This window comes from Syngnathus scovelli, chromosome 22 (genome assembly GCF_024217435.2).
Source record: "Syngnathus scovelli strain Florida chromosome 22, RoL_Ssco_1.2, whole genome shotgun sequence".
Lineage (NCBI taxonomy): Eukaryota > Metazoa > Chordata > Actinopteri > Syngnathiformes > Syngnathidae > Syngnathus > Syngnathus scovelli.
The window spans coordinates 1,009,966-1,034,448 of record NC_090868.1 but is presented as its reverse complement, the minus strand read 5'-3'; the positions used below and the strand labels follow the sequence as shown (position 1 = coordinate 1,034,448).

Here is a 24,483-nt window from a genome sequence, read left to right as displayed (position 1 = left end):
AGCCATTAATTGTGTGCTGGGAAGCTAAAACTCGACAGACAGCCATTAATTGTGTGTTGGGAAGCTGAAACTTTACTTTTTCACCTGATTTAGGACTCCTCTTCCTCGGTGTCCTCAACATCACTGAAATGGCTCCTCAAGAGCCTCCTGCTTGCTTTGTATAGAAGGATGCTGGCTGAGCGGCCTGTTTGAGTGCTGCAAAAGAAACAAACTAGACATTGAGTCGCGTGCCAATGGCATGATATTTTTGCAACAATAGTACATACTAAGTAGAGTTTTACATTTGAAAAAATATATAATTATTATATTGCAGTAAGTCAGGATAATTGATCAGAACTATATTTAATATTTGAATTTTATACATACTAAGTAGACTTTTATATTTGAAAAAATATATAATCATTATATTGTAGTCAATTATGATCATTTATCAGGATTATAATTTCTATTTTAATTTTATCATCCATCAACTCACCTCACATTGGACGGATGATCCAGGTTTGCGGCGTCCAAAAGGGGAGAAAATAACCCACGCAAATGTTTGTTGCGTAACCGAACGAGGGCGGGCGCCATCTTTGAATAGATTTGGTCTGATTTGGACATGTCTAAATTGCCAGCGGCCTACAATTTACCTCCAGGCCCACCGTCGCGGTGGACGTGACGTGTCCGAGTCACCAGAGTAGACAATCCTGCAACAAACAAAATATAAATGGCGTGTGAGAAAAGGCAACAAACCGCACATTTTGGGGCCTATTTGAAAACTCGCCTTGCGCTCTCCAGTTAACTTCGACGCCTACAGTCGCCGTGTGAAAATCCTCCAACAAACAAACATGGCGTCCGTCGTGAGAGACGGCGAGAAACGACAAACATTTGCTCCCTTACCTGAGAAAACGCCACGCACTCGGTGGCATCTGCATTTGAGAGCTCGCCTTGAGCGCGAAAATCCTGCAACAAACATGGCGTCCGTCGTGGAAAACGCCAGGAGACGACAAACATTTGCCAGCATGCTAGCTTACCTGAGAAACCGTCCGCCGCCGCCGCCGTCGCCACCGTCGCCACGCGCTCGGTGCCACCTGCATTTGATAACTCCCCTTGAGCACACCTGTCTTCAATTCAGCTAAAGACCTGACGTCACAGCCGTCAATTCAAATCTTCTTCTACGCCTGATCGTCCAACGGCGCTGGGCACACTGGCGCCACCAGGTGGTCACCACCTGTCGTGGTGACCACTGTGGAAAGGGTTGCTTCGGACTCTAGACGTTGAAACTTTTAACACCAAACATGTTTGGATGGATACCCTATCAATATGACCAAATCTCCTTTCGTTTCAGAGCGAGTGGTTAACGCCACTGCCTTCAATCAAATGAAAATATTTCTATCGAAGGTTCATCCTAAAATGAATTGTTCTTGCAAAAATTCTGCAGTCGTTGAAAGATAATATCATAATTTACAAGTGCAACTATTCTAAAGATTGCATTGCAATACTAATATATGTCTTGTACTGACCCCTGGTGGCCAAAAGGGGACGCTGCATTACAGTAAGCAGTGCTCCATCCATTTCACTTACGTTACTTTCATGATTAACACACAATGCACATTACACATTCAACAAAAACAGGATTGCTTAGCCATATGCACTTTTTGGGCCAATTTATTGAGAAACTGTTGAGGTACACAGTGTGTGTGTGTGTGTGGGGGGGGGGGGGGGGGGACAAGGGGAAGGTTCACAACAAACATTCAAGGGGAGTATGTCAAAAATAAACATTTCCAAAATACACACTTTGGTCTTGAGGAGATACATTCACTGTTAACAAAATATATTTTTGCTTTGCTAACAACAATTTTGAATCTAGCTCCTCACTCTTTTGTGATACAGTACAGGGCATGTTTGGAGTAGCACCACACACATGAAATGTTGCTTCTTTTTTATTTTTTCTTTAGCCAGTTAAAGCACAGTGGACTCTGATTTGAGGGGGGTGACATGAGGTAACGCTCGATCTGTCCAAATTAACCTGAGGTACACAAACACAGTTCAAGGAAGCAGCAAGAGTACAACCGATGACACACAAAATATTTCATAAACACGAGTACTTCCAGTCCCGCATCAAACTCTGACCATCCCTCCGGTACGCTCACAAAAAATGATAACTATGAAAAAAGCTAGAGACTTAAAAGGTATACACAATAATAAAATCATATCATAGCAGCAAACAGGTGAATCACAATTTAAGACGAGAGAAGGACACAAAAAATAGAAGCTTTTGGTAGCAGCAAAGGAAAATGACATCCGTCAACTTGTGTTTTCTTTTCGGAATGAGCTCGTTCAACCCTTTCACACACAAACATTTCATTTTGTGGAAATTGAATGAGTGTCTTGGGAAGACCACCTTGGTTTTTGCTGTTCTTACTTGGATGTACACACTTAACTTTCACACTGTGAACCCCCAAAACATGCACGCACGAACGCACGTACGCGCACAAACGGCAAACTTGCAAGAGTCCAATACAAACACTTTATTCAGCTTCAGGATAACTGGAAAAGGAAGCTTTGGCTATGACGATTCAAGTACGATTAAATAAAACACGCGCGGGAAAACAACATAGTCTACACAACGTCTTTTGTTGGTCAATGTCAATTTAATCACCAGCTTTCATCACCCCGTGTGGGAATCCAGCCCGAAAAACAAAAACCCTAAATAACTTATAAAGGGGGGAGGGGTTAAAAAAAAAGACCCTATGAACCAAAACGATTGCTCCGTGACCAGGTGTCTTCTTTTTCACAAAGTGCATCAACAATGTTTTTTCGGTCACGCCCTCCCAAACTTATCGCTCACTCGAACAGCATCCCGGAACCTCCTGAGCCACCGCCGTCCAGCCTGAGAGAACTTAGCTTATATTCCCGCTAATTTAGCAACACCTGCATCTGTCCTGCTCGCTCGCTCGCTCGCAACCTCCGCCAAACCCCCCACTCGCCTTTCGCCATCCTCGCCACTTCCCGTACGAGCGGGCCCAGCCCACTCCTCTCTTCCGCTTGTACCCCCCCCCCCAGGCAGCACGACAGGTGTCAGCCAACACTGCTAGCGGCTAATGCCAACAACTAGCATAACGCCCACCCTCGGTTAAACTGAATAACTGCAAAGATGCTAAAAGAGTAACTAAATATTCGCTAAATGTACAAAAGAATATATTTATTAAGCTATTTCTCTTCAAGTATGAAAATATATTCAGGCTTCCGTTCAGGTGGGGGGGCGGAAACCTAAGGCACTATCAAGTTTCAACAGCCTTAAATACCTTATTTGATTAACTGCGGCACGTACAAAAACCGTTCCAAGGGCTAACGAACCAAAAAGGAGGGGAAAAAAACTGGGACTTTCTTAACTGCCAGACATTGTTGGATTGTCGGACCATCGCCGTTTGTGGAAGGGTGCTTCATAAGTTGACATCACGCACGTCAGTTGGGGTGCTGGATTGGTCCTGCTGCTGCTCTCGGGATTTGCTGCTGGCGTTTGCGCTGGCCGCGCGGTTTTCTTGCTGCAGGCTGATGGCCAGGACGCGCTCGATCTGCTCCTGGCAGGCGCGCAAACAATCCTGGAAACAAGGACAGCCTCACATTAACTTCACACAAACATTTCGCATCAAGCTTACAACACAGGCTAACAATCAGGGAGTGTTCATATGATTACATGAACTGCCCCCTGGTGGCCAAAACGCACACCAACATGAGGGGCGCAATCAAAACCACCACAATGCGCCACTGTCGGAATTATCTTTATTTAAAAAACAAAAACATCTCGGCAGGTCTTCGCATAGACGTGGGAGGTCGGTCGGTCGGTCGGGGGCTCGCTGCCGAGCGGCTGGCAAACAAAAGGGGAAAGCGGGGGCCGGCATTCCTTTGAAATGTTGTCTAATTGGAACCCGATGGGCCGCCGTTGTGGCGGCGGGGGTCGCCGTGGCAACGTGCACCGCAAACGCCGGAGGGGGCGGCCAATGACGGCGGCCCACAACCGCGACGGGGGAGAGCGCGTGGACTTTTTTGGGCTTGCTTTTTCATCTTCAGAGCAGCAGCGGCAGCACGTGCTGGGTGGCGAGAAGGCTAGCTAGCACGCCGCCATCTTGACGTTTGCTGTATTAAAATTAAATGCTGCGATTTATTTAAGAATGCAGGTCAACAATGGCACTCACCACTTCTGTGTTGGTGATCTTGGCCAGCAGTTCGGTCAGGTTGTCTCTCGTTAACCTCTTGTCCTTGTGGTCCAGATGTAGGCCACAGACGGCGGCCCCCATGCTGCCGCTGGCGATCATGGAGGGGGGGTTCATCGCCAGACCGTCATCTGATGACAACAAAGAGATAAGCGTGTAAGAATGGCGGCGTCTGGTTAACACATGTGCAAGCTCCTCCGCTCCATTTTTCCCAGGCTCTGAATTTCTTTTTGCACTCCCCCCCAACCCAACAGAGGAAAAAGTAATTGGAAAAGCAGAGCAGGAATCCTCCTACTCGTCTTCACCGACGACTCCCCGCAGTCCCCGTCTGGACTGTCCCAGCGCGCTGGCTAAATGATGGGAATGTGCCACCAGCATTATTCGAATCACTAGAAAAAAGGTGACGAGCCAAGAAGAGGCAGACATTACAAAATGATCCGGCCAATTGCACACACACATTCGCCAACGCCTATGTCACTTCACTCACCAGCCAGTCACACATGCTACGCTACAACCACACTAACATTAGCATGTAAATCAACTTTTATTTCACTTTGGCATTACATACTTGAGTGCTACTACATTTACTACATACTACAAAGTCTGCAAAGCCACACAGACTGCAGGAGAAAACAATATGGCTGGACATTGAATAAGTGACAGCTAAGCAAATGTGACAACAATGTGAACTTCACAATGCCGGTAACGCCAACTCATATCATCACTGGCACGGCAGAAGATCCATAACTTCTCGGCATGAAGCCGGAATCTGGCAAAAGCCAGGGAAATGCAACAAAGTGTGGGAAGAACCCAAGGGCCACAAGTACCAGTGCTGAGAAAGAGCTTATTGTGCTTTTACTGCACTCAAGTAACCTCCTCTCCTCTCCTCCGTTTCCTGCCATTGAATGAGCGGCAGCACATGAAACAAGCTCCTCGTTTAACGCCATCCAGGATATGAAAATATTTAAGCCGAATTGTCAGGCAGAGAGGAGACCAGGCCCACAGGGGGAGAGGAAGGAAGATCACAGGATTGTCGCCCTGACTTTTTCAACCTGGAGGCTTCCCTGTCTGCACACAACGCCAATAAAGAGGAAGAGGGCGCTGTGATTGATTGGCGACAGCCATTTCCAGGCCTGCGGCACGCAACTCATCCATGTGGGATAAGACGGCTGGAAAATGGGTCACATGCGTCAGCGATGACTCATGACGGGAGAATGCTGGCCGGGCTGGGCGTGCGCGCGTGGGAATCGGGGGGGAACACAGGGGGGTGTTTACCTGTAGCGCACAAGGCGATGAAGGTCTGCGTGTGCTTGCGGATCATGGGCACTTTGTCTTCGGGGAGGGGAAGCCGACGCATGATGAGCTCCAGAAAGTCGTTGGGGATGACGGCCGCCATGTTCCACCTCAACTTGCCCAGCACCACCACCTCCCAGTCCTAATAACAACAACAAAGAAATTCAGCTCAGGAGGGTCACATCAAATACAATTGAGTCATTCCATGACATGCCTTCGGTCGGAAATGTCAGCACTACCTCCATCGCCTGGCACGCTTTTATCTTATCACCTTGCGTGCCAGGTCACATTCCTCACATCCTTTGTGTGCACAACGGCGGTGGTGGGTGACGCTAGCATTAGCAAACCAAAGAGCGCTTTCCTTCCCGTCACAAGCAGAGACATGCCGCAAAGCTTGGACCATTCTCGCACGCTTCTAACTAACACCTGCTCAGACTGACATCTAAATTGTGACATGTTTTCTCCTTTTCACTGTGGAAATCACATTGCTGATAATCCTCAACATCGGTGCAATGCACACTATCGCCACCCATTGAACTGGAGTGGAACTGCAACTTGACATGAGCCAAGTATCGTACAACGCAACGTGCACAATATGCTTTGCCACCATTTTGTGGCATCGATAGGCTATTTAATGCCTCTGTAGGCGGGTGCTGATTTCTGCTATTTGCAGCAGGTCTTTACAATCCTTCTTTGCATGGACATATGTATGCATTTAACATGGCTTCGCCTATGACAAAATTAAGCAGGAATCCAACTCGGCCCCCAAAAAAATTCAACATTCCCAAAGCACATTTGCGTCAAACATTGAAAGTCATTCAACTTTGAATACGATCCATACTTTGTTACATCTCCTATAAATGCTTATAAGTCAACAGATAAGCCAGGGTGGAAACTTCCTGTTATCACGGGCTAATATTTACATTGGTGTGCTTTGATGTTAGCGGAACCTGTTGGCCCACCCGCGTGCAAAAAAGCTTCTCCGCCGGACTACTTCAATAGGCGCTCTATCAAAACGCCTTCAAGTAATGTTTGGACCCTTAACAACTGGAGCAGCTGGTACGAGCAAATGATTGACAGCGGCCGCACACATGCTAGCATTTAACACCGTTTATCCCCCGTGGAGGCCGTTTTGAGCCCATGCGCTCACTTCCTGGACAGATGTCCCACCCTCCCCTGGCCGCTCTTCCAGCCGAAGTCGCCGCCGCCGTCGTCGTCGCCGCTTTCCTCTGCCCATCCTGTGAGGATATCCAGGAATACGCTGCAGCAGCATCACAACAACATGTCTAACGGCAAGCCCAATGTTCAAACGCAGCAGCCCCATTATTTAGCGAATCAACTTTCAGAACTACTCACGCATGAGTGACATCTCATGCTAATTTGATTTCCTCTGGTGCAACTTAAAAATGTCTGGGAGCTTCAGTGTGAACACTAGATGGCATCGCACTGCACGACAGGCTCAGGAGAATTGGAAACTTCCTGTGAAACCATTAGCACTACAATGTGAGGCCCTTGTGCACGCGTGTGTGTGTGTGTGTGTGTGTGGGGGGGGGGGGACTTTGCCTTACCAGCAGCTCCGGTGGCGAGATGGAGTTGTCGGTGTACATGCACAGCTTCTCGGCGGACATGGGCCTGCTATCCTTCAGTTTGGACGCCAGGAACATGCACACGGCCGCCAGCAGCTGCAGATAGTTCTTCCTGGTGGGCATCACAGCAAGGAATCTGTCCAAGTAATTGATGGCCAGCGGGAAGATGTCCTCTTCGCTATTTTCAGCTTCACACACCTGGAGAGGAACAGGGAGGGGAGGGCAAAACAAGAAAGCGCATTTTAGCAAGGACATCATGTTATTGCAAGTAGCCAATAAAAACACTCATTTGGGTGCACAAGTTGCAGAAATGCAAAATTTGGGCAAATAGCACTACTTTGAGTGCTAAACAATTACAGGGGAAAAAAAGCAGAGCAAAATGTTAGCAATACTTTGCTCGCGCGACAAAAACTTGCACTTCGCCATGCTGTCTGCCTGCCTGCCTGCCTTGTGCCCGAGGACTTTTGAAAAATTAATAATAATTCGTGCGCTGGGTAAAAGTGCTTCTTTTTCGGCTGTAAATTAACACCAACTTGTCGTGTATCGTTCGGCCGAACTATTCGACGCAATTATGCCATTTGAACCCAACTAGCACAAGTAAATATCAAGCTAGGCCACAGTCTTTACGAAGCTGAATTGTCTTCGTGGTGGAATTTCCGACGCTCCCACGCCTTTTGGTGACTCATCTCCACTCAATTGTCACACAAGTCCGGTCGAAAAACATCCAACTCGAGCTTGGAAATGCGTGGCATCGTGCAATTATAACCAAAAAAGAGCTCATTTGCAAGCGTCGAAAAAAACTAAATAGAAAAAACAACGAGCTACCAACCTCGAGCATCCAACCCGCGACGACTTTCCTCATGTACGGCTTAATATCCTTCTGGACCCGCTGGAAGTAGGAGCACTGCGGCAAGAAGCGATCCTCCACGGTCAGCAGGCTTTGCAAAACCCGATCGTCGTGGAGGATGTTGGGGTCCACCGGGGCTTTCACCTCCACGTTCGACTCCATGCAGTAAAGCTCCATAACTTGGCTTCTTCGTACTTGCTGACTCAAATATGAAGCTGCTCAAAGTGTCACAGTTTGCTGGACAACGGGCAGGAGGAGGCGACGCGCCCCTGGTCGAAGCATGAGGCTGAGCTTGCAACTTTTGTTTCAGTCTTGCTCGCCCGGCTCGCCTCGTCGTCTCCTGCTTCTTCTCCTTCTTCTTCTGCTGACAGAGACGCGTCAAGATGGCGTCAATGGAGATGCGGAACATCCGGTCAATGCCTTCAAAGTAGAAGCGTGATAACTTTCAATACATATACATTAAAAGCACCCAGAAAGAAAAAGTCGCAATAAATTAATAAAAAGAAAAAGAGTCAATCCTCACGTCTGAAATAATGATAGAATGAAACACATTTACATCTTTTAAAGCAGAAATGAGCTAACTGGCTAGCCTTTGCATGACACAAAAATAAAGGCACTTAAACACATAACACTAAGGATTCTCTCTTTTTTTTTTTTACAGGAAACAAAATCATTACTTTCTACATATTAATATTCAAAGAGGAAACAAACAAACTGGATACAGCTGACGCAGACTGCGGTCACAATAAATTCCTTTGTCATTCACTAGCCACACATTCTACTGCACTTAATGGACGGTTAAAAACTCCACATCACTCGAAGTTCTTGCACGTTATTGTGTCAATTATTACTACTGCGTTTACTAAAGGTACAAAACATTCAACAAGATCAATGGTCCACAATAATAAAAAAATACTGTATCATCAAAATGAAGGCCATTTAAAGAAAAAAGACCAAACAGCTATGAGGCTGTCTAGTTGCTGGCGTGTTATGGTGGCAATAAATTCCTTTGTCATTCACTGGCCACAAATACTCAACAGTCTACTGCACTTGGTGGAGGTGTTCAAAAATAATTATAAAGAAAAGTGGGGACGCGCCATGTCTCTGAGTCAATCATTCACTGGTGAACACAAGGAATTTAAGGAGCAGCACAGTTAGCGCATGTGCTAAATTACAGTCAATACACTTTTTTTTATTACAATAACATCATACAAAACAGGTCCGAATCCATGTGACACGTCCCTATCACGGGTTTGCACTTTTTTTTCCCCCCTTCATTCCACAATATCTTTCATGCTCAACTGTGTAAACGAATGAAAAATGCCAAAAATGTGCAGTTGAATACGTCATCCCTGCAACAAAATGACACAAAAACTGGTTAAATTACATCCGGATGGGAAGTCATGTGCTCCTTTAATTGCCACGCCAGCCACATGTGTCTCTCTTATCATTAAAAAAACATTCCTGAGCTGCTTCCGATCATGTGGGAAAACTTTTGAATGACAGCTGAACTTCTTTTCACAACCCCACCTCCCCCCACCGCCACCTCACCGCCTCGCTTGCTTCCCCTTCCCCCCGCAACCAAAGAACTGAATGAGACATGCAGTTTCATTGAGAAAGAAAAAAAAAAAAAAAAAAAAAAACACACTGTGGGAGCTATTATGAGAGGCTAGCCTGGGAAGGGAATGTCAAGGTTAGCCAGATTAGCTCAACTTCAAAGAAAACACGGCCTGTTTTTCCTCATCTGATTTTTTTTTTTTTTTTTTTAAGGGCACCCCAACCAAATATATGCATCCCAAACGCAGACACTTGGAAGCGGTGCTGAGACTTTAAGCTGCTTGTGCACGTGTGCTACAATAACGCATGCACGCGCAGAGGTAACCGAGAGCGCTGGGAAAGCGTGGAGGAGCGTGAAATCACCTTGATCCAAAGATTCCTGCCGCATACCAGCCCAGTCGACCTACGAGAGGCCCGCACATGGGCAGACGAGAAACAAAAGTCGGGCGGAAAAATGTCTTTGAAGAGCGGGAGCGGAACTCACAACAAGTGAAATGTGAAGAAAGTTACCGACAGCAGCTCACATTTCTCTGGATCTATGTTCGGGCCCAAAATGGCCGACGCCTTACCATAACGACTTAGCTAGCGTCCCTCAAAACATAAATACCATCCCACCCCTGCTACGGCTGCGTCGCTAACCCCCTAGGGTGTAAAATTGTGAGGCGGACGAGCGTTAGGCCAAAGTGGAACTTCCCCTCAGCAAGCTTCTGGAAGTGGGCCCATCAGATGAAAGGAAAGACGGAAGCGCCAAAAAAGGACGCACGGGCCGATGCTTTCGTCCGCCAAGTTGCTTGATTACAGCTTAGGAAAGGGACAGTAGCGCCCAAGATGCTATGGTTGGAATGCCGCGGCCGGGACTCCCGCCGAGCAATGGCCGACATGGGGAGGAAATGTGCGCACGCGAGTGTCACATGCTGGCCTGCTCCCCAAACGTGAATGGCAGTTGATAAAAATGTCTCCGGGTACAGTCACATGCCCGGCAGGCTATTCCGAGCGTGGAAAAGTGGAAAGAAGGTGCTTTCCCGCAATGGGCCATTAAAGTGCCACCGGCTATCATTTCCTCCATCGAGATGTCATTAATGCATCACGTAGGCAGCCGCCGTGGAACGCTAACAGATGAGGGGGGTGGGGGGGGCGTTTCCTCACACTGTGCCTTTGGAATGTTTTGGCTATTCCTAAAGTCATCATTCAAAGTCAAATGGCAACATTTGGAAGCCAGACAATGCGGGGACAGATAGCAACATCCGGCCGGCCCTGCCTTCTCGCCAGCTCGTCTGGCGCTTTGGAACACAAGAGGGGTTTTCTTCTCGGCGCCGGGGACCTCGGGTCACGGGACCCCCCCCCTCCCCACTACCTCAACCATGAAGTGTGTATACAAGCGTGACATCGAGCAGCTTGCCTGGCTCACTCCTAGACGCTCCACAGAACATTGGGCCATTCTCCACGGCGCCCTTCAGAACCAATACTTCCATTGAGTTCAAAGGTCAGGGCCCGAGAGATGAAAACTACAGATGTCAAGCATGAAAAACGTTCTGGAAACATACAAGGTCCAAAACCAAAAGGCCACCGAAGAGCACGCTTTTTTTTTCTTTGTGGATGAAGTCATCAAGCGACATATGCGTGTGACATCACTTCCTCGCTTTTTAACAGTTGAAGCGACTCCTTGTTCGCCCCAACCATCGGATTAGACGCGCTCCAAACGGGGTACAAAGCCACGTTGAGCGTGTCGGCCACAGAGCTCGACGGCATTTAGGCCGGCGTCTGGATGTACGTTATGTAACTCCGACTGGGGGGGGGGCACATGTGGCGCAGTGGACGGAGCCAAAAGCCGGCGGCCGCCTGTCGCAAGTGAACAAGTGTGTATGTGGTCACAGATTAGGGAATGGGGGGGGGGGGGAAATTCTGGCAGAAGGGCTCGGATGGCAGCTGTTGACAACTGGAAGCAGATGATTGGCTAAGGCCAATAAGAGCCTGCCTGTGTCACGACAGGCCATCAGGGAGACAAGAGCATTGCAGCTGGACACTTGGAAGAAAAAAAATATTTTACAGTTTGCAAGGCAGAACTTCCAAGTTGAACAGTAAAAAAGTACTCACAGGGTTAACTGACGGACTCGGAGGTTATGTTCCCGAGCCGTAAAGAGTCACGGGGACCAGACAGGGTACCCCCGAAAAACACTTTTTTTTCCCCCCTCTCTAAAGGGCTTCATTGTTCCGCAAATAGCTCGGCTTTCTTCGTGCCTTGGCTTCCCGTTGCGCACACGGCAACGTTTCCACTCCTGCACGCTTACATTTCCCTCCTGAGAGAAAAGGCAGAGGAAATGGGGAGGGAGGGTGGAACGGAATGGGGGGGGGCTCGCAATTTGGAGGCTTTCAAAGCGATATGCTGCTTCCAAACGTGCAGCAAAGGGGAGGGATTGTGTCTGGGAGCTGCTCGGTGTTTTCCTGTGCGCCATGCGTGCTAGCCTCCAGTGGCGGCATAAAGGGGCCCTCTGTCAGGGCCCCAGTCAGATCCGGACCCAATTCGCCTCATTGCCTGATTACATTCAGCAGTGAGAAGACCTTCAAAGACACAAGCGTGCTCTGAGGAGTCGTGCCTGGCTAAACAGGTGACCCCAAGAGGCGAGGTCACGGAAGGTACACAAGCAGCATAACGAGCCTGGAAATGCCGGGATAACTTAGCTTAGCCGCATCATGCTAACACTGTCAGAAGCCAGGGGGGGGGCATGAATGACATGTAAACACAGATTTCAGGAACCAAAGATAGACAAAGAATTGGATGAACTCAAAATTTGAAGGCAACAAAGTCACTTATTTCACTTTTTTTTCATTCAGATATTAAAATGAACCTAGCAAAGGTTGCGCAAGACAGATCTGACCACACAATGTTATCCGGCAACAGTTATGACATTAGCGGTTAGCCTTAGCCTGGCTCCATTTGTCACACAGGTCCAACGGTTTCAGGCTACTGTTATTCTTTTACCATGGCGTATCAAATTTCTCTCCATTTATTTGTTGTGGTCGTTTGTTTTGGGTGGCGCGTCGGGCCGCTTGGATCCCACACTAACAAATCCAGTTGAACAGGCACAATGACTCAAAAGCAGCGCAAAAACACACAGGCCTCAATTAAATAACGAGCTTGACGGACCAGATAAGGTTTTGTCTCGAGGTAGATCGTGACAGGACACGACTGTTCCCACAAGCCGATTCCCACGTCGCATTCAAGCGTATTGGGAAGACACTTGTCAATGTGGAGAAAAAATAAAGAGGCGGGGCCTACGATGGAGTACGGCGCTGTGAGAAAGAGGTCACGGCGCCCGAGTGTCGTGGAGCCACCACGGGCCGCTCGGTCGCAGGCCGGCGCTTCCCAGGACCGAGACCACGTCCCCAGGGGGGAAGGCCGAGGAAAGTTCCGGCGAGGCTTCTTTGCGACCTCAGCATATAAGGACAAAACGTCACAAGCCCAAGTAGCTCGTTTTCAATCACACGGCTTTGTCGGCAAATTTCGACTTGGTCGCTGGGCCTTACATAATGGCCGCCAACAGGAAGTTGTTAGGACCCATGTTATGGTTGGACGTACGGGCCAGAGCTCGGAGCCCTCGGTCAGGATTCCCACCGTCAGCGAGGAAATGAAAGCGCAGGGAGGCTTTCTTTTTATGGTTAGCCCATCAAGACATAAATAATCCCGCTCAACGGCGGAAAGGGAAAAAAAAACGATGACGGCGCAAAAAGAAAATGCAGAAGAAACGCGTACCAAAACACTGGCGACAAAAGAGAGGTGAAAAAAAGCCGCATCAGATTCAAGTGTGTTGACCTGGAAAAAAAAAAAAGCTGACATTGTTGAGGAATGTGTGAAATGTGAAGCGTGGGAGGAAAACGTGGGGCTGTTAGCTAGATGTGAAGAGCTGCCAAGGCTCTCAAGGTGCGGCCGCTCTCACTCTACCTACCCCAATTGGGAGGGGGGCATTTCACAGACTATTGTTTGCTAGCAACAATGCTAAGCTAAAGTCACACTGAAGCTCGGTACTATGGCGCAACGAAGCGGAAGAATCTTACAATTGAAATTGACATTTTAGTGAAGCCGATCGGAAATCAGAATCGGGAAAAACACATCACAAGGCATCATTAAGTCCTATGAAGCTCTCCAACTGACAGCTGATATTGCGCCGCGTGTCCGTGTGGTGCTAATCGCGCCAAAGATTTCCAAAGCGTTGTCAAATGTGCCTTTCTCTCACGGCTGATAAGACAAATATGTGACAGCCAGGGAAACGCACACAAGAGTGAGAAAGTGATAAAATTCCCTTACGCTTCACTCATTTCCTCCCCGCGGAGCGCTAGCGAGACGCCGCCGCTGCCACAGTTCTAGCAAAACATCACGTTTAAATTTTCTTACGGGATATGGATTGCTACTTTTCAAACGCAAGTCTGGGACGACGACGGAAAAATGGCCATAAAGCAAGTATGTGGCCGGCACGACTCGACGGCCAGGTTGGATTCTTGAGTGACGTGCCTGGCGCCTACCCGCTGACAGACGGCCTAGCGTGGGAACCCGGCAACATCCCAGCTGATTGCGCAGCCGTGAAATTGCGCAACGTGTCGACTTTTACTGAGCGCCACTTCTCCAAAAGCTAAAGTTTGGCTTTGTGCTGACTCGGGCCCTTTTTTGGAGCGTCCACATTGACGAGACGCTGAGTTGCATGTGGCCCGCACGACTCCGCCCCCCCCCCCACCCCAAACAGAGCGACTTAACGACGGCGAGCGACACCCGTTTGAGCGGCCGCCCTGACGGGCACGCGCCAACACGTCCGGCGCTGCGCCTGTTGGGAACCAGAATTTGTTCTCACAACCCCGGCAGGCATTATCAAACGATCTGTTGTTGCGCATGGCGGCAAATACGTCGGCGTGATGGAGCCGCGAAAACGTGGCGGGTTGGGCTTTTGGCAACAAAGTGCAGCCGTGGGGTACCGAAGGGGCCCAGTGTCACTTTAGTCTTAGCATTTGAATTTCCCAGTTTCATGGAAGGCAGCTTCAAGCCACGTAACTTCTTTCCAAAGCATTTAAATATTACAAATAATGGCCAAACGGAACATTGCGTGGGCCGAGAGGACTTGAGCTTTTTTTTTTTTTTTTTAAATGAGAAAGGAGGCAGTGACGCGACGTTCGACAGCGACGAACACATCAACACATCAAACACGTTCGCCCGGGGCACACTTGATATCGCCTTTCATTTGAGTTGAGGCTCTTCATTCATTTCGGACATTTACAGTCCACCGACCGCCCACCGACCGCCCACCGACCGCCCACCGGCCGCCCCCGCTCGCCCCTGCGCCGAGGCCCCCGCCAGCCGCGCTGGAAAAAACCCGTGCATCTGACTCGCATGGCCTGGCTCCACTTGTGTGTTCTGCTTGGCCCGCGCCGCTCACTCTGGAGGAGGAGGAGAGCTGGCCAATTATCCGCCGCCGCGAGACCAGTATGATGTCATCCCCCTGCTCCGCCATAACAGGCTGCAGATGAGGAGGCCTAACGAAAAGCAGGGCCGCGTCAAAGACATTGCGTTGCGCGGCCCTCAACTTCCGACAAAATCCCAAAGGGACGGCACGGCACGTCAATGCGGAGCCCTGACGTCGTCGCACAAACAAAGACGTGAAAACTGACTAAGAATTAAGTTTCCCGAATTAAGTGGTGCAAGAGGCTGCGCAAGACTGAAAACGATTACAGTGTGTTCTAAAAGTCTCGCCGCACGTTTCACATCGTATCGTTGCGTGGGTATCGGAGCGTCACTATTGGCAATCTGACCTATTAGCTTAGCTTTTAGCATGGCTTTTTTCAACGTTTGTAGCGTTGAACGCGATGCGCCCGGCGAGACAGCAGGGAGTTCAACTGGGGCTGCGTCGCCTATACGTGCCTTGAGCAAAAATACCTGCGACACTCCCCGGAGAGGCCGGTGGAGGTACATTTGTTCTCACACGCTCGGGCGCCAGGCCGCCCGCTTCCTCTGGGGCGGGAATACGGACGCCACATCAGAGAGGGCGCGAAGCGAGCCTGCGGGCCGCCGTTGATCTCCTCCCGTGGCCGCCAGCACTTCCCACAAAACCGAGCGCCGCATATAGACGGCGGACACGACGCGTAGGCTCGGCGACGGGCCGCAGTGTAAACAAAAGGCGCCTTTCACGCCGACGACACGCCTGCCGCTTTGTGACTTCTTTTTTTAAATTCCGGAGTCAAAAGAGGCTAAAGTGCAAGGCGGGCGGGCCTGCCTTCATTTATCAGCCGGGACAGATGAAGGCTTTTTTTTTTTTTTTTTTCCTACATCAATTGAATCAGTAAGGTGGCATCACAGCAAGGCGGCTAAATGTGACAGGAAATGACATCACATCTGGGGGAAGCCCCTCTTTTCTGCTCCAGCAAGGTCCGTAAACGCGTGCTAACTTTGGCTATATAGCAAACTGCAGACGCCGTGTAATGAAAGACCTGCCATTTTTTATTTTTAGCCCAAAAACAACACAAATGCTTGCATTCAACGCGCTGTTCAAAATGTAGATTCAATGGAAAATAGTCCCGACGTCAAGAGCTTTTTCTTAATCGCCAGATACAATACGTCGATTAGACATGAAATGCGGCTATACGGTAGAAGTTGATTTACGGCGGAAAATTTGGCTCCATGACATCAGCCCGCAAACGCGCAAATAAAGTGCACGGAGCATGACAAGCATGTGCAAACAGCACGGCTCCATCAAAGCGCCTTATCGGCCTCCCCTCCACTCCAAAGAAGACCTCCCCCTCCGTCTTGTCAGCGCATCTCCCGCAGAACATTCCACCCGCCGTCCCACCTCGGCCCGACGCCGGACTTTCCCACAGAACCCTAAACCCGAAGAATGAGAGCGGGTCATTGTTCCGTCGCCATCCCAGCAACTTCCTCATGGAGGAATGCTTGAGGAATGCCGGCGCCGGCTACCTGGCATTAGAGGAGCTTTGTGAAGGGGGTCAAAGAGCTCCCACGATGGACCTCAACAAAAATCCCATTTGATTTTTGCCACTCGGCAGAACAATAAGCGTGTGGCGGCCGTGGTTAGCGCTTGTGCGGTCCCAAATGCCAAAAGAGAAATTTGGCCCGGAGGTGAAATTGCACTCATTCCTCCTTACGGGAGCTTTTAATTGAAGGTGCGCCAGGCGAGGATTTATTAGGCCACGTTCCGATCGTGTCCGGATGAGTCTTCCTTGCGACAAGTCGCAACCGGACCACGTGTTTTGTTTACAACGACTTTGGGATTTTTGTTTGGCCGCCGTGGGAACCAAACGGCGAGGGCAGGTGGTGCAAAGGTTTGAAGACGGCTGTTAGGACAGGAAGCAATTTGACAGTAACCCGAGCGGCCCGGCTTCAAATCCACGCACAATGTACTTGCCGACGCGATAAGGAGCGCAGATAAGGCGGTGACTGAAGGGGAACGACGGGCGGGGCACCGCGAATGACAAGGGGGCGCTCATTCCGTTTCACACCACAAAATTGTCTACTCAGCTTTTTCTTTTTCCCCCCTCCACCCTGAACACATTGAACGCACATCATGGAATCGCAACGAGAGCCACCCAAAAGTCACGTCAGGCTCCAAACCAAACCGCCGCCCCACATGGCTGGATTTTTTTTTTTCTCCTCCCTCCCTCCCTCACAACAAAAAGTCAGCACATGTTTTATTTACAACACCCTTCCAAGAATCGCAACCCAGGGAAAAAATGTTAGCTAGAATTCCAACCGTTCACGATAAGAAGCAGACTCTGATTTATGCCGTTGAGTCAGGGATTCCCAAGTATTGACATTCAGGGCTGGATAATAATGTCTAGAAAAGTTTCTTGGACTTACCCCAATGAATGTTTTTGGCCTTTTGAGCACACGTGCCAGCACAGGGGGTGCGCCGGTGCCCTAAAGGGACATCAAGAGCAGTATTTAGTGCTTACTCAGTGACTACACACAGCATTAAGTGAAAGTGATATGGTTTAATGACCGCCTTATCGACATCAAAAGGAGAGCATAAAAGTGCCCGACTTTTATTTTTCAACATCACCGTGGTTACCAAAAAGGTGTGGTGGAAAAGTGAAACGTTCTAGACTTCTAATCTTATTCTTTAAACTGAACGGTCATACACACAATAAGCTCAACAAAGGACATTTGTCCACGTTCCGGTCCGGCGGCCATTTTGCCACTCGTTCTATTTAATCAACAATTAAGTGGCAAATTTCAAAATGGCCGCCGTTTGCGTCTGCCTAGTACACGGCTGCTTTCAAGTAAAATCCCCAAAGCTGATGGAGGTGACATCAGCTCTATGGTTGGAATAAATCAAAAAGCCACACCAACAATCTGGTGGCCGTGCTTGAGGCTGATTTTTCCCATGCTGTTACAACATTAAGCGGCATTATTGATGACGCTAGTGAAATGTCTGGAATGCGGCGCGAGTGGGGAGATGGAGGGATCTCTTCGAAAGCCAACACTCCACAAAAAAAACGATTTTCTGCAGCGCACGCTCACCTAGCAACGAGCTAAACACGCATCAACATTGGCGACGGGACGGCGACGCGTCGCCGCAGGGGCTGGGGGAGCGCGCCGGCGGCCATTGGGATTCATTTACACCCGTGTGGTTCACTCCAATTACAATAACCATGCCATTAGCCTCCAACTGCAAAATAACACCATCTCGCTACAAATACTACACAATGCGATCCAATTACGATCTTTTTTTTTCCTTTAGCAGTGAACCAGTGCGGCTCAACTTGAAAAGACCCAGGAAAAGGCAGACATAGGCTCAACTCAGTTTATTGTCTTTACTATGACGCAGATGCAGAGACCAGGAAACCAAAACAAATACATTAATACTATATACAGGTCCTTCAACCTCCGGGGAATTCAATCGCATGAAATGTGTCGTCTTGCATATTAGACAGCCCAATGAATTTACCTAAATGAAATGGAGGCTTTTAAAGCTGTGCATGTCTGCCCAACCCATTGAGCAACGGTCTCAACCAGCCAACCCACCTGGTTGCTCAACGTCTACCTGCCTACCTGGTGGAAGCTGCACACAGGTGCACCTGGTCGGCCTAATTACTGCTCACAGAACCAAGGCTATGGCACCCTCTTGTGGCCAAATGAAACACAACTTTAATATTGCTTTCATATTGTAAGAGGTCATTTATCTCTTGCGTGAGCCAGTGCAGAATGACATTAAAAAAATGAAATCACGACAAAGTCCGCATTCAGTCTTTCTGAGCTCGATAATATGGAGCCGCCATGACGTTCCACATCTGTCGAAGAAGCTCATGTAGTTTAGAAATCCACATAAAGGAAGACGGAAGCGCTGCAGGACAGAGCGGGAAAAAAAGGGAAAGCGTATATATTGACCATATTGTAAAATTGCTCAGATTTGGTTTTCTTTTGACGCAACAGCCAACCTGGATCCAGACGTAACACAAGCATGTAGAGAATAACAGCAGCCAAGACGAGTTTATGGAATGGGAAGGATCGGGAGGCAGCCGTCAATCTCCTGTAAGTAGCCCTCAACAAGGCCTCCACTTTATGGAGAAAGGAACCTGTGCATGGTAAGAGTGACAAATGTATGTGTTGTTCAAAACAAAGGTCCAGGGAGTCTTCTCACCTTGGGTCGAGGCATTAGCAGCAGTTACGCTGCAATCTGCGTTGACATGCGGCAGCTTCCTGTCACGTTCCTCTTCTATGATTTCTAGCGCCGTCTGTCGTTGCTCTTCCGTGAACGTAGCGCCACCCAATTCGCCCACGACAAGTTCCCGGGCCTGATCCGTGAGCCCGAGGGGCAGGAGGACGTACAGCAAATAGAGCTCAGCTACCGTACGAAACTCATCTAGATGGATGTTAGACGGGCTGCCCAGCCACGCTTGGGTAGCCTCTTGCACCGCTGCCGGCTCACCCACTTTGGAATAGAGGAGGATGCTGCCGGAGAGGTGGCGAGTGAACGACCAACACTGTGCAATGACATCATGGACAAAGTGATTCACATGTACTCACCACATTTGCAATATTTTAGCTGGTATGTCCTCCATATGCTCGTAATGCTTCAGGACCCAAGCGAGGACACCTGGCCACAAGTTGAGCTCAGCCAAAGCTTGAATGCCCACGATGCAAAAGCCAGCCTTAAGTTCACCCCTACTTGAGTGGATACATGATCATGTCAATAAATAATAACAGATTGAAGAAAGACTGAACACGTCACCTCACGTCCGCTTCCTCCTCGTGGGCAAGGCACTCCAGCCCTCTATCGCAGATACGGAAGGAAGCGTCGAAGTCTGTATTGATCATCAGTTGCTCTGTGGCATCTTCTAACATGTCCAACAGTTTAGTTTGCGTAGAAGACAGCGGAGGGTTGAAAACGGCCGTAAAATCGCCGCTCAGTGTTGGGCTGCTCATGACTTTAGTTACAATTCAATTGTATGAAGTCTGTAGAACTATGTTACAAATGTCTTTTGTTGCTAAAAAGATCCTAAATACGCACCCCGATGTGTTATTTGTACACAAGACGGCCTCCTGTGAATGTTGTTGTTGACATTTCCGGGTTGGGAATGTTTAGCCAATGGGAAGTCACGTTCTCACCTAAGAAAATAGCCAATCTCAGCGTGCGACCTTCAGTTCTCGCGCAGGGCCAATCCAATCGCAGCTTCTTGACGGGGCTCCTCTGCCACTTGTAAACACGTGTCCGTATCTTCCTGTTTCTTCCCACTGTATCGTTTCAACGGATACATCTGTAATCTGTAAGATATTCTATTGACAGTAGTTTTTTTATTGTTGTTTAAGATTAACGATTATGATATTGAGCACTTCAATGCCTGTTTGGCGTGCGAAAAAATGCCTATCGGTTTGGTAGCTAACGTGCTAGCGGCCATAAGCTATGCTTAAGCTTCATTTGTTTCTATTTAGCTTTGTAATGTATACGACTTTATAGCATTGTAACGTGTCAGAGTTTGGCAACAGTATAAAAACACTGTCAGGAACATTTGTTGTCGCTTAATATTCCCAAGAATGTTACATATTTCATTCACATTTTACCATGCATCCCATAACATGGACAACACACTGCGCATGCGTTAAGATAAACATCTGTTACTGCTACTTTTTTTTTTTTTGTCTTCCCCAGAACAAAATGGCCAAAAGCTTGCGGAGTAAGTGGAAGAGGAAGATGCGAGCTGAGAAGAGGAAGAAGAACGCTCCCAAGGAGCTTGCCCGCCTGAAAACAGCCCTCGGTCTGGCCAAGAAAGGTGACGACGCCGTGATGACCGACATGCAGGAGATTGCCACCGTGGTGCCAGTCGAGAAGATCAAGAAAGAGGCTGACGCAGTTATGGAGAAAGACGGAGACAATGGTGAGCGAGTTTGTGCATTTCCGCGCTGCCTTTGTAAACACACATTAGTTCTCACGAATAAAGCATTTGATCACTTGGGCTGCAGATAGCACCATGGACCTGGACAGCAAACGCAACAAGAAAACATTGCTGAATGAGCATGGACAGTATCCGGTGTGGATGAGCCAGCGGCAAGCCAAGAAGCTGAAGAGCAAGAGAATGGCTCAGAAGACCGGTGGCAAAACTAAGAAGAAGAAAGGAATTGCCTGGTGAAAAGCTGAACAAAAAAAGACTCTGAAGCCAATCGGTCTTTCCTTGATGACTGTCATAAAGGTGGTCAACATTGACGCACCACAGAGGCTGTTTATTTTTATGTCGCAGCGGAAACACGTTGGACAAACACAAGAATATTTTGATTTCTTTTATGTCCGCTTATTGCACGTCTTTCTATATAAAATGCATTTAAACAACTGAACCATAAAACGTGTCATCTTCTTGTCTAAGAGCTGTCTAATCGTGTGACAGCCATTCCCTGCGTGCTGTGTAATTAATTTCTCCACATTGCAAATCTGTGACTATACCGCTCGGCTTACGGATTGCGGCGAGCCCGGCGGTGGGCGTCCACATCTCACTGCATGAGCTGGACGTAGGCGGCTGGAAAAAGGCCAGTGTGTCCGTGGCAGCGTCCCTTCCACCAGCCCTCGTCGATCATCTCGATGTCGGTGATGACGTCGTCCGGGTTGAAGGAGATCTCGTCCACGTCCTCTGCCAAAGCCAGCCCATTACATCCCCGCCCGACTAAAACAAAGCAATGACCTTAAAGTAGCAACATACCGCCTTGATAGTCAAAAATGGCGATGGCTTGGATGCCAGCTGACAGGTCCTCGTAGACGTCTGTTGCTGGGAGATGACAAAAAAAAAAGATACAAACGGAAGTACCATTGTACATCTTTATGTGGACGCCATACCTGAGCAAGCTGCTGGCGGCACGAGTTCTTCGTACTCATCGCCTCCCTCCTCCAGCGGAGGCGGCAGCGGCGGCGGCAGTTCACCCTCGTCGTACTCGTCGCCGCCATCCTGCTCCTCCGCCGCGACTTGGTCGTAAATATCGTCAGGAGGAAGGTCCGAGTGCAGGAAGTGGTCCGAGCGCGAAGGCAAAGGCGGAGGCACGTCGTCAAATTCTTTCAACTACAGAAAGAAGCAAAAGTAGTAGGAAATACAATTCGAGATACTTTGAGAAATATTTAAAATAAAAAGCAGCAATTAAGGAAGGAATGGAAGCTTGAAAAATAATTGGATTTGTTTTTTTGTTTTTTTTTAAAAACAACATAAGTAGTAAAGTGATTTGATTAGTGTCTGACCTCTGGTTCTGGTGTTAACTGTGGTTCTTCCGGTGTGTTCTGGCTGATCTCCGGTGAAGCTTCACGCTCTGCAAGCACTTGTGGAACATCTGCAAGATGAAGTGGCTCCTCTTTGCTCTTTTGCTTCTGTCCAGCAAAAGCAACATTAAAGCGCAGCTCCTCAAAGTCCTCACAGGATTTTTTTAATTGATTTTTTGTCACCTGCTGTTTGCGTTCCGCTTCCTGTCGTTCTCGTTTCTCTCTCTCCTTCCTCCTGTTCTTCTCTTCTTCCACTCTCCTGACGTTCTCCTCGTCCGAGGCCTTGGCTAGACTCTCGAAACGGGCCTTCATCTTGGCGGCGTTGGCAGTGGCTGGAAGGCAACCCATGTTGACCCATACTTGGCTATATTCATCCGTCCATCCCTTAATGAGGAACTCACAGGCTTCTATGGGCTGCGTCTTCTCGTAAGCGGAGGCTGGGGCGTCCCTGTCGGAGAACCCGGCTGCACTCTTCAACGTAAAGACAGTTCATTCAATTAGCTTTGCCGCCTTCTTTCAATGATTAACTCAAATTGGCCGAGTCACCTTGTCCATGCGTTCCGACTGTACTCCATATCGACCTCCGAAGCCCGCAGAATAATCTGAATATGCGGCATCGGATTACGTTCATGTAGTGAACCGGATCAGCGCCTCGGCGTTGTCACCTTTTTGCGACTGATGCTTCTCCGTTTGCCCTTTGTAGTCGTAGCCCAGGGCGGCTTTATCCACTTTCTCCCTTTCCACGCCGTATTTGCCCCCAAAGCCTTTGGCATAATCTGCAAGCACACGAAACGCGCACATGAAATACAAAAAGGACATTTCATGAGTGGGTCATCGTTTCTGAAGCACCTTTCTGGGACGCGTGCTGCTTGACTTCTCCTTTATACTCAAAACCCACAGCAGACTGCAAAGAAATTTTTTAATTGTCTTTCAGTTTATTTTGCAAGCTTCCTATTTGCATAGTGCAGTGTCAGCGATTGACCTTGTCATGCCGATCTTTCTCCACGCCAAACTTCCCGCCGAATCCCTTGGCTGCATCTTTTTGGGAACTGTGCTGCTGCACCTGAGCCACGTAGTCGTGTCCCACCGCCACCTGCGGCGCCGCAATTTGGTATGATACTTTGGATCGCAGCCGGAAAACCCGTGCGTGTCAATCGTACCTTGTCCATGCGGTCCCTCTCCACGCCGAACTTGCCTCCGTAGCCGTACGACGCTTTTGGAGTCATCTCCTGATGTTTCACCTGCTCGTGCTCCACTGCCACTTTGTGCCTCAGTTCTGCAACACTGCCCCCACCCCCCAAAATGCATCATCATGAATGTGTTTTTAGATGGAAAAAGATCAACCTATAAAGATGAAACCAATGTACCTGATGGGCTCTTTGCGGCCAGAACCTTCAATGGTTTTGGCTCCCCATCTCTGCTCCTGTTCCGATATGTCATTCTAAAAGAGGAAGAGGTTGCTTCAACCGACATCTTGTAAGCGTACCGAGGGGAAGTCCTCAAGCATTGCAGTCGCTACCTCAAAGTCTGGATCCGTCTCCCAGTCGTCACCTTCTGCAGCCACTTTCATGCTCACATTATGTCCCACCACTGACTTCCACATCTGCAGAAATAACAACAGTGCCGCATTTGCATTTTCACAACTGCATGATGGAAAAAGGGCACGAACAAGTTTCATTTCCCCAAAACGGACCATAGTGATACATGTCTTTTAAAAATGTAAATGCGTGATGCTAACTTTTTGTTTGCAATACAAAACACATTTGGACTTTATATTGCCAATATTGTTCAATTAGTACTTTTAAACGTATTGAGAAAGCACATTATGCTGTCATAAAATTTGCAGCTCCATCTTCATTTATAAAGACAAAAAGTTAACATCCATATATATATAATAATTGTTTGGGTAAAAAACAGACAACATGGCATCAAAACAAGATTCTGAAAGAAGTTCACATTACCTTTTTTAGTTCGTCGCCAGTCGATTTCCGCGTCTCACTCGATGTGTCGACACGTACAGTGCGCGAGCATCAAAGTCGCGTGCACGAGCGGTGCATCAACGGAACACATATTACAAACCGTGCGCACTTAAAAGCGTGGCTTTATATATCATAGCGGATTTTAAATCGGAAATGAGAACTTCAAAATCAGCAAACTAAACAATTAGGTGGAGAAAGTTTTGTCTTTTTTTTTAATTAAATGATTAAATTATTCATCATTTCAAGTCATATGACAATCGGGCCACTCTTTGATTTGGAATTGTCATACCGACG

General features: G+C 48.4%; 4 protein-coding genes across 5 annotated transcripts; 1 reads left to right on the top strand and 3 right to left on the bottom strand.

Annotated features, from left to right (window-relative positions):
- Window positions 1–1,918: 1,918 nt before the first annotated feature.
- LOC137839529 (G1/S-specific cyclin-D2-like) lies at window positions 1,919–8,265 on the bottom strand. The gene is made up of 5 exons (XM_068649607.1): window positions 7,908–8,265; window positions 7,061–7,276; window positions 5,475–5,634; window positions 4,182–4,330; window positions 1,919–3,587 (listed from the first exon to the last, which is right to left on the bottom strand). The coding sequence occupies exons 1-5, from the start codon at window positions 8,100–8,102 to the stop codon at window positions 3,429–3,431; spliced, it is 879 nt and encodes a 292-aa protein (XP_068505708.1). The 5' UTR covers window positions 8,103–8,265; the 3' UTR covers window positions 1,919–3,428.
- A 104-nt stretch (window positions 8,266–8,369) lies between these two features.
- On the bottom strand, window positions 8,370–20,092 carry pex26 (peroxisomal biogenesis factor 26). 2 transcript variants are annotated; one of them, XM_049760812.2, is made up of 6 exons: window positions 19,709–20,092; window positions 19,504–19,641; window positions 19,118–19,428; window positions 18,915–19,052; window positions 17,335–17,394; window positions 8,370–9,277 (listed from the first exon to the last, which is right to left on the bottom strand). In XM_049760812.2, exons 1-6 carry the CDS (start codon window positions 19,900–19,902, stop codon window positions 9,171–9,173), a joined length of 948 nt encoding a protein of 315 aa, XP_049616769.1. In that variant the 5' UTR covers window positions 19,903–20,092; the 3' UTR covers window positions 8,370–9,170. The 2 variants fall into 2 exon arrangements, with proteins under 2 accessions (XP_049616769.1, XP_049616770.1); XM_049760813.2 differs by lacking the exons at window positions 8,370–9,277; window positions 17,335–17,394 and adding an exon at window positions 18,267–18,820.
- Window positions 20,093–20,102: 10 nt separating this feature from the next.
- Window positions 20,103–21,314, top strand: llph (LLP homolog, long-term synaptic facilitation factor). The gene is made up of 3 exons (XM_049760837.1): window positions 20,103–20,243; window positions 20,627–20,852; window positions 20,938–21,314. The coding sequence occupies exons 2-3, from the start codon at window positions 20,633–20,635 to the stop codon at window positions 21,102–21,104; spliced, it is 387 nt and encodes a 128-aa protein (XP_049616794.1). The 5' UTR covers window positions 20,103–20,243; window positions 20,627–20,632; the 3' UTR covers window positions 21,105–21,314.
- hcls1 (hematopoietic cell-specific Lyn substrate 1) lies at window positions 21,142–24,324 on the bottom strand. The gene is made up of 14 exons (XM_049760809.1): window positions 24,172–24,324; window positions 23,730–23,813; window positions 23,578–23,651; window positions 23,371–23,494; window positions 23,193–23,303; window positions 23,060–23,114; window positions 22,876–22,986; window positions 22,757–22,812; window positions 22,612–22,681; window positions 22,394–22,542; window positions 22,193–22,318; window positions 21,800–22,019; window positions 21,666–21,731; window positions 21,142–21,596 (listed from the first exon to the last, which is right to left on the bottom strand). The coding sequence occupies exons 2-14, from the start codon at window positions 23,811–23,813 to the stop codon at window positions 21,460–21,462; spliced, it is 1,383 nt and encodes a 460-aa protein (XP_049616766.1). The 5' UTR covers window positions 24,172–24,324; the 3' UTR covers window positions 21,142–21,459.
- Between the last annotated feature and the right edge of the window lie 159 nt (window positions 24,325–24,483).

What these genes read in the sequence shown, in the direction of transcription:
- hcls1 (XM_049760809.1), bottom strand. Translation starts at nt 23,813, where the DNA reads ATGTGGAAGTCAGTGGTGGGACATAATGTGAGCATGAAAGTGGCTGCA. An exon ending in GCAGCACGCGTCCCAGAAAG is followed by an intron (nt 22,987 to 23,059) that starts GTGCTTCAGAAA and finishes GTGTGCTTGCAG; the next exon opens with ATTATGCCAAAGGCTTTGGG. An exon ending in GACGCAGCCCATAGAAGCCT is followed by an intron (nt 22,543 to 22,611) that starts GTGAGTTCCTCA and finishes GTTGCCTTCCAG; the next exon opens with CCACTGCCAACGCCGCCAAG.
- pex26 (XM_049760812.2), bottom strand. Translation starts at nt 19,902, where the DNA reads ATGAGCAGCCCAACACTGAGCGGCGATTTTACGGCCGTTTTCAACCCT. An exon ending in GAGGAGGAAGCGGACGTGAG is followed by an intron (nt 19,642 to 19,708) that starts GTGACGTGTTCA and finishes CCACTCAAGTAG; the next exon opens with GGGTGAACTTAAGGCTGGCT. An exon ending in TGCTAATGCCTCGACCCAAG is followed by an intron (nt 19,053 to 19,117) that starts GTGAGAAGACTC and finishes TACCATGCACAG; the next exon opens with GTTCCTTTCTCCATAAAGTG.
- llph (XM_049760837.1), top strand. Translation starts at nt 20,633, where the DNA reads ATGGCCAAAAGCTTGCGGAGTAAGTGGAAGAGGAAGATGCGAGCTGAG. An exon ending in GGAGAAAGACGGAGACAATG is followed by an intron (nt 20,853 to 20,937) that starts GTGAGCGAGTTT and finishes CTTGGGCTGCAG; the next exon opens with ATAGCACCATGGACCTGGAC.
- LOC137839529 (XM_068649607.1), bottom strand. Translation starts at nt 8,102, where the DNA reads ATGGAGCTTTACTGCATGGAGTCGAACGTGGAGGTGAAAGCCCCGGTG. An exon ending in TCGCGGGTTGGATGCTCGAG is followed by an intron (nt 7,277 to 7,907) that starts GTTGGTAGCTCG and finishes GTTCCTCTCCAG; the next exon opens with GTGTGTGAAGCTGAAAATAG. An exon ending in AGATCACCAACACAGAAGTG is followed by an intron (nt 3,588 to 4,181) that starts GTGAGTGCCATT and finishes CCTTGTTTCCAG; the next exon opens with GATTGTTTGCGCGCCTGCCA.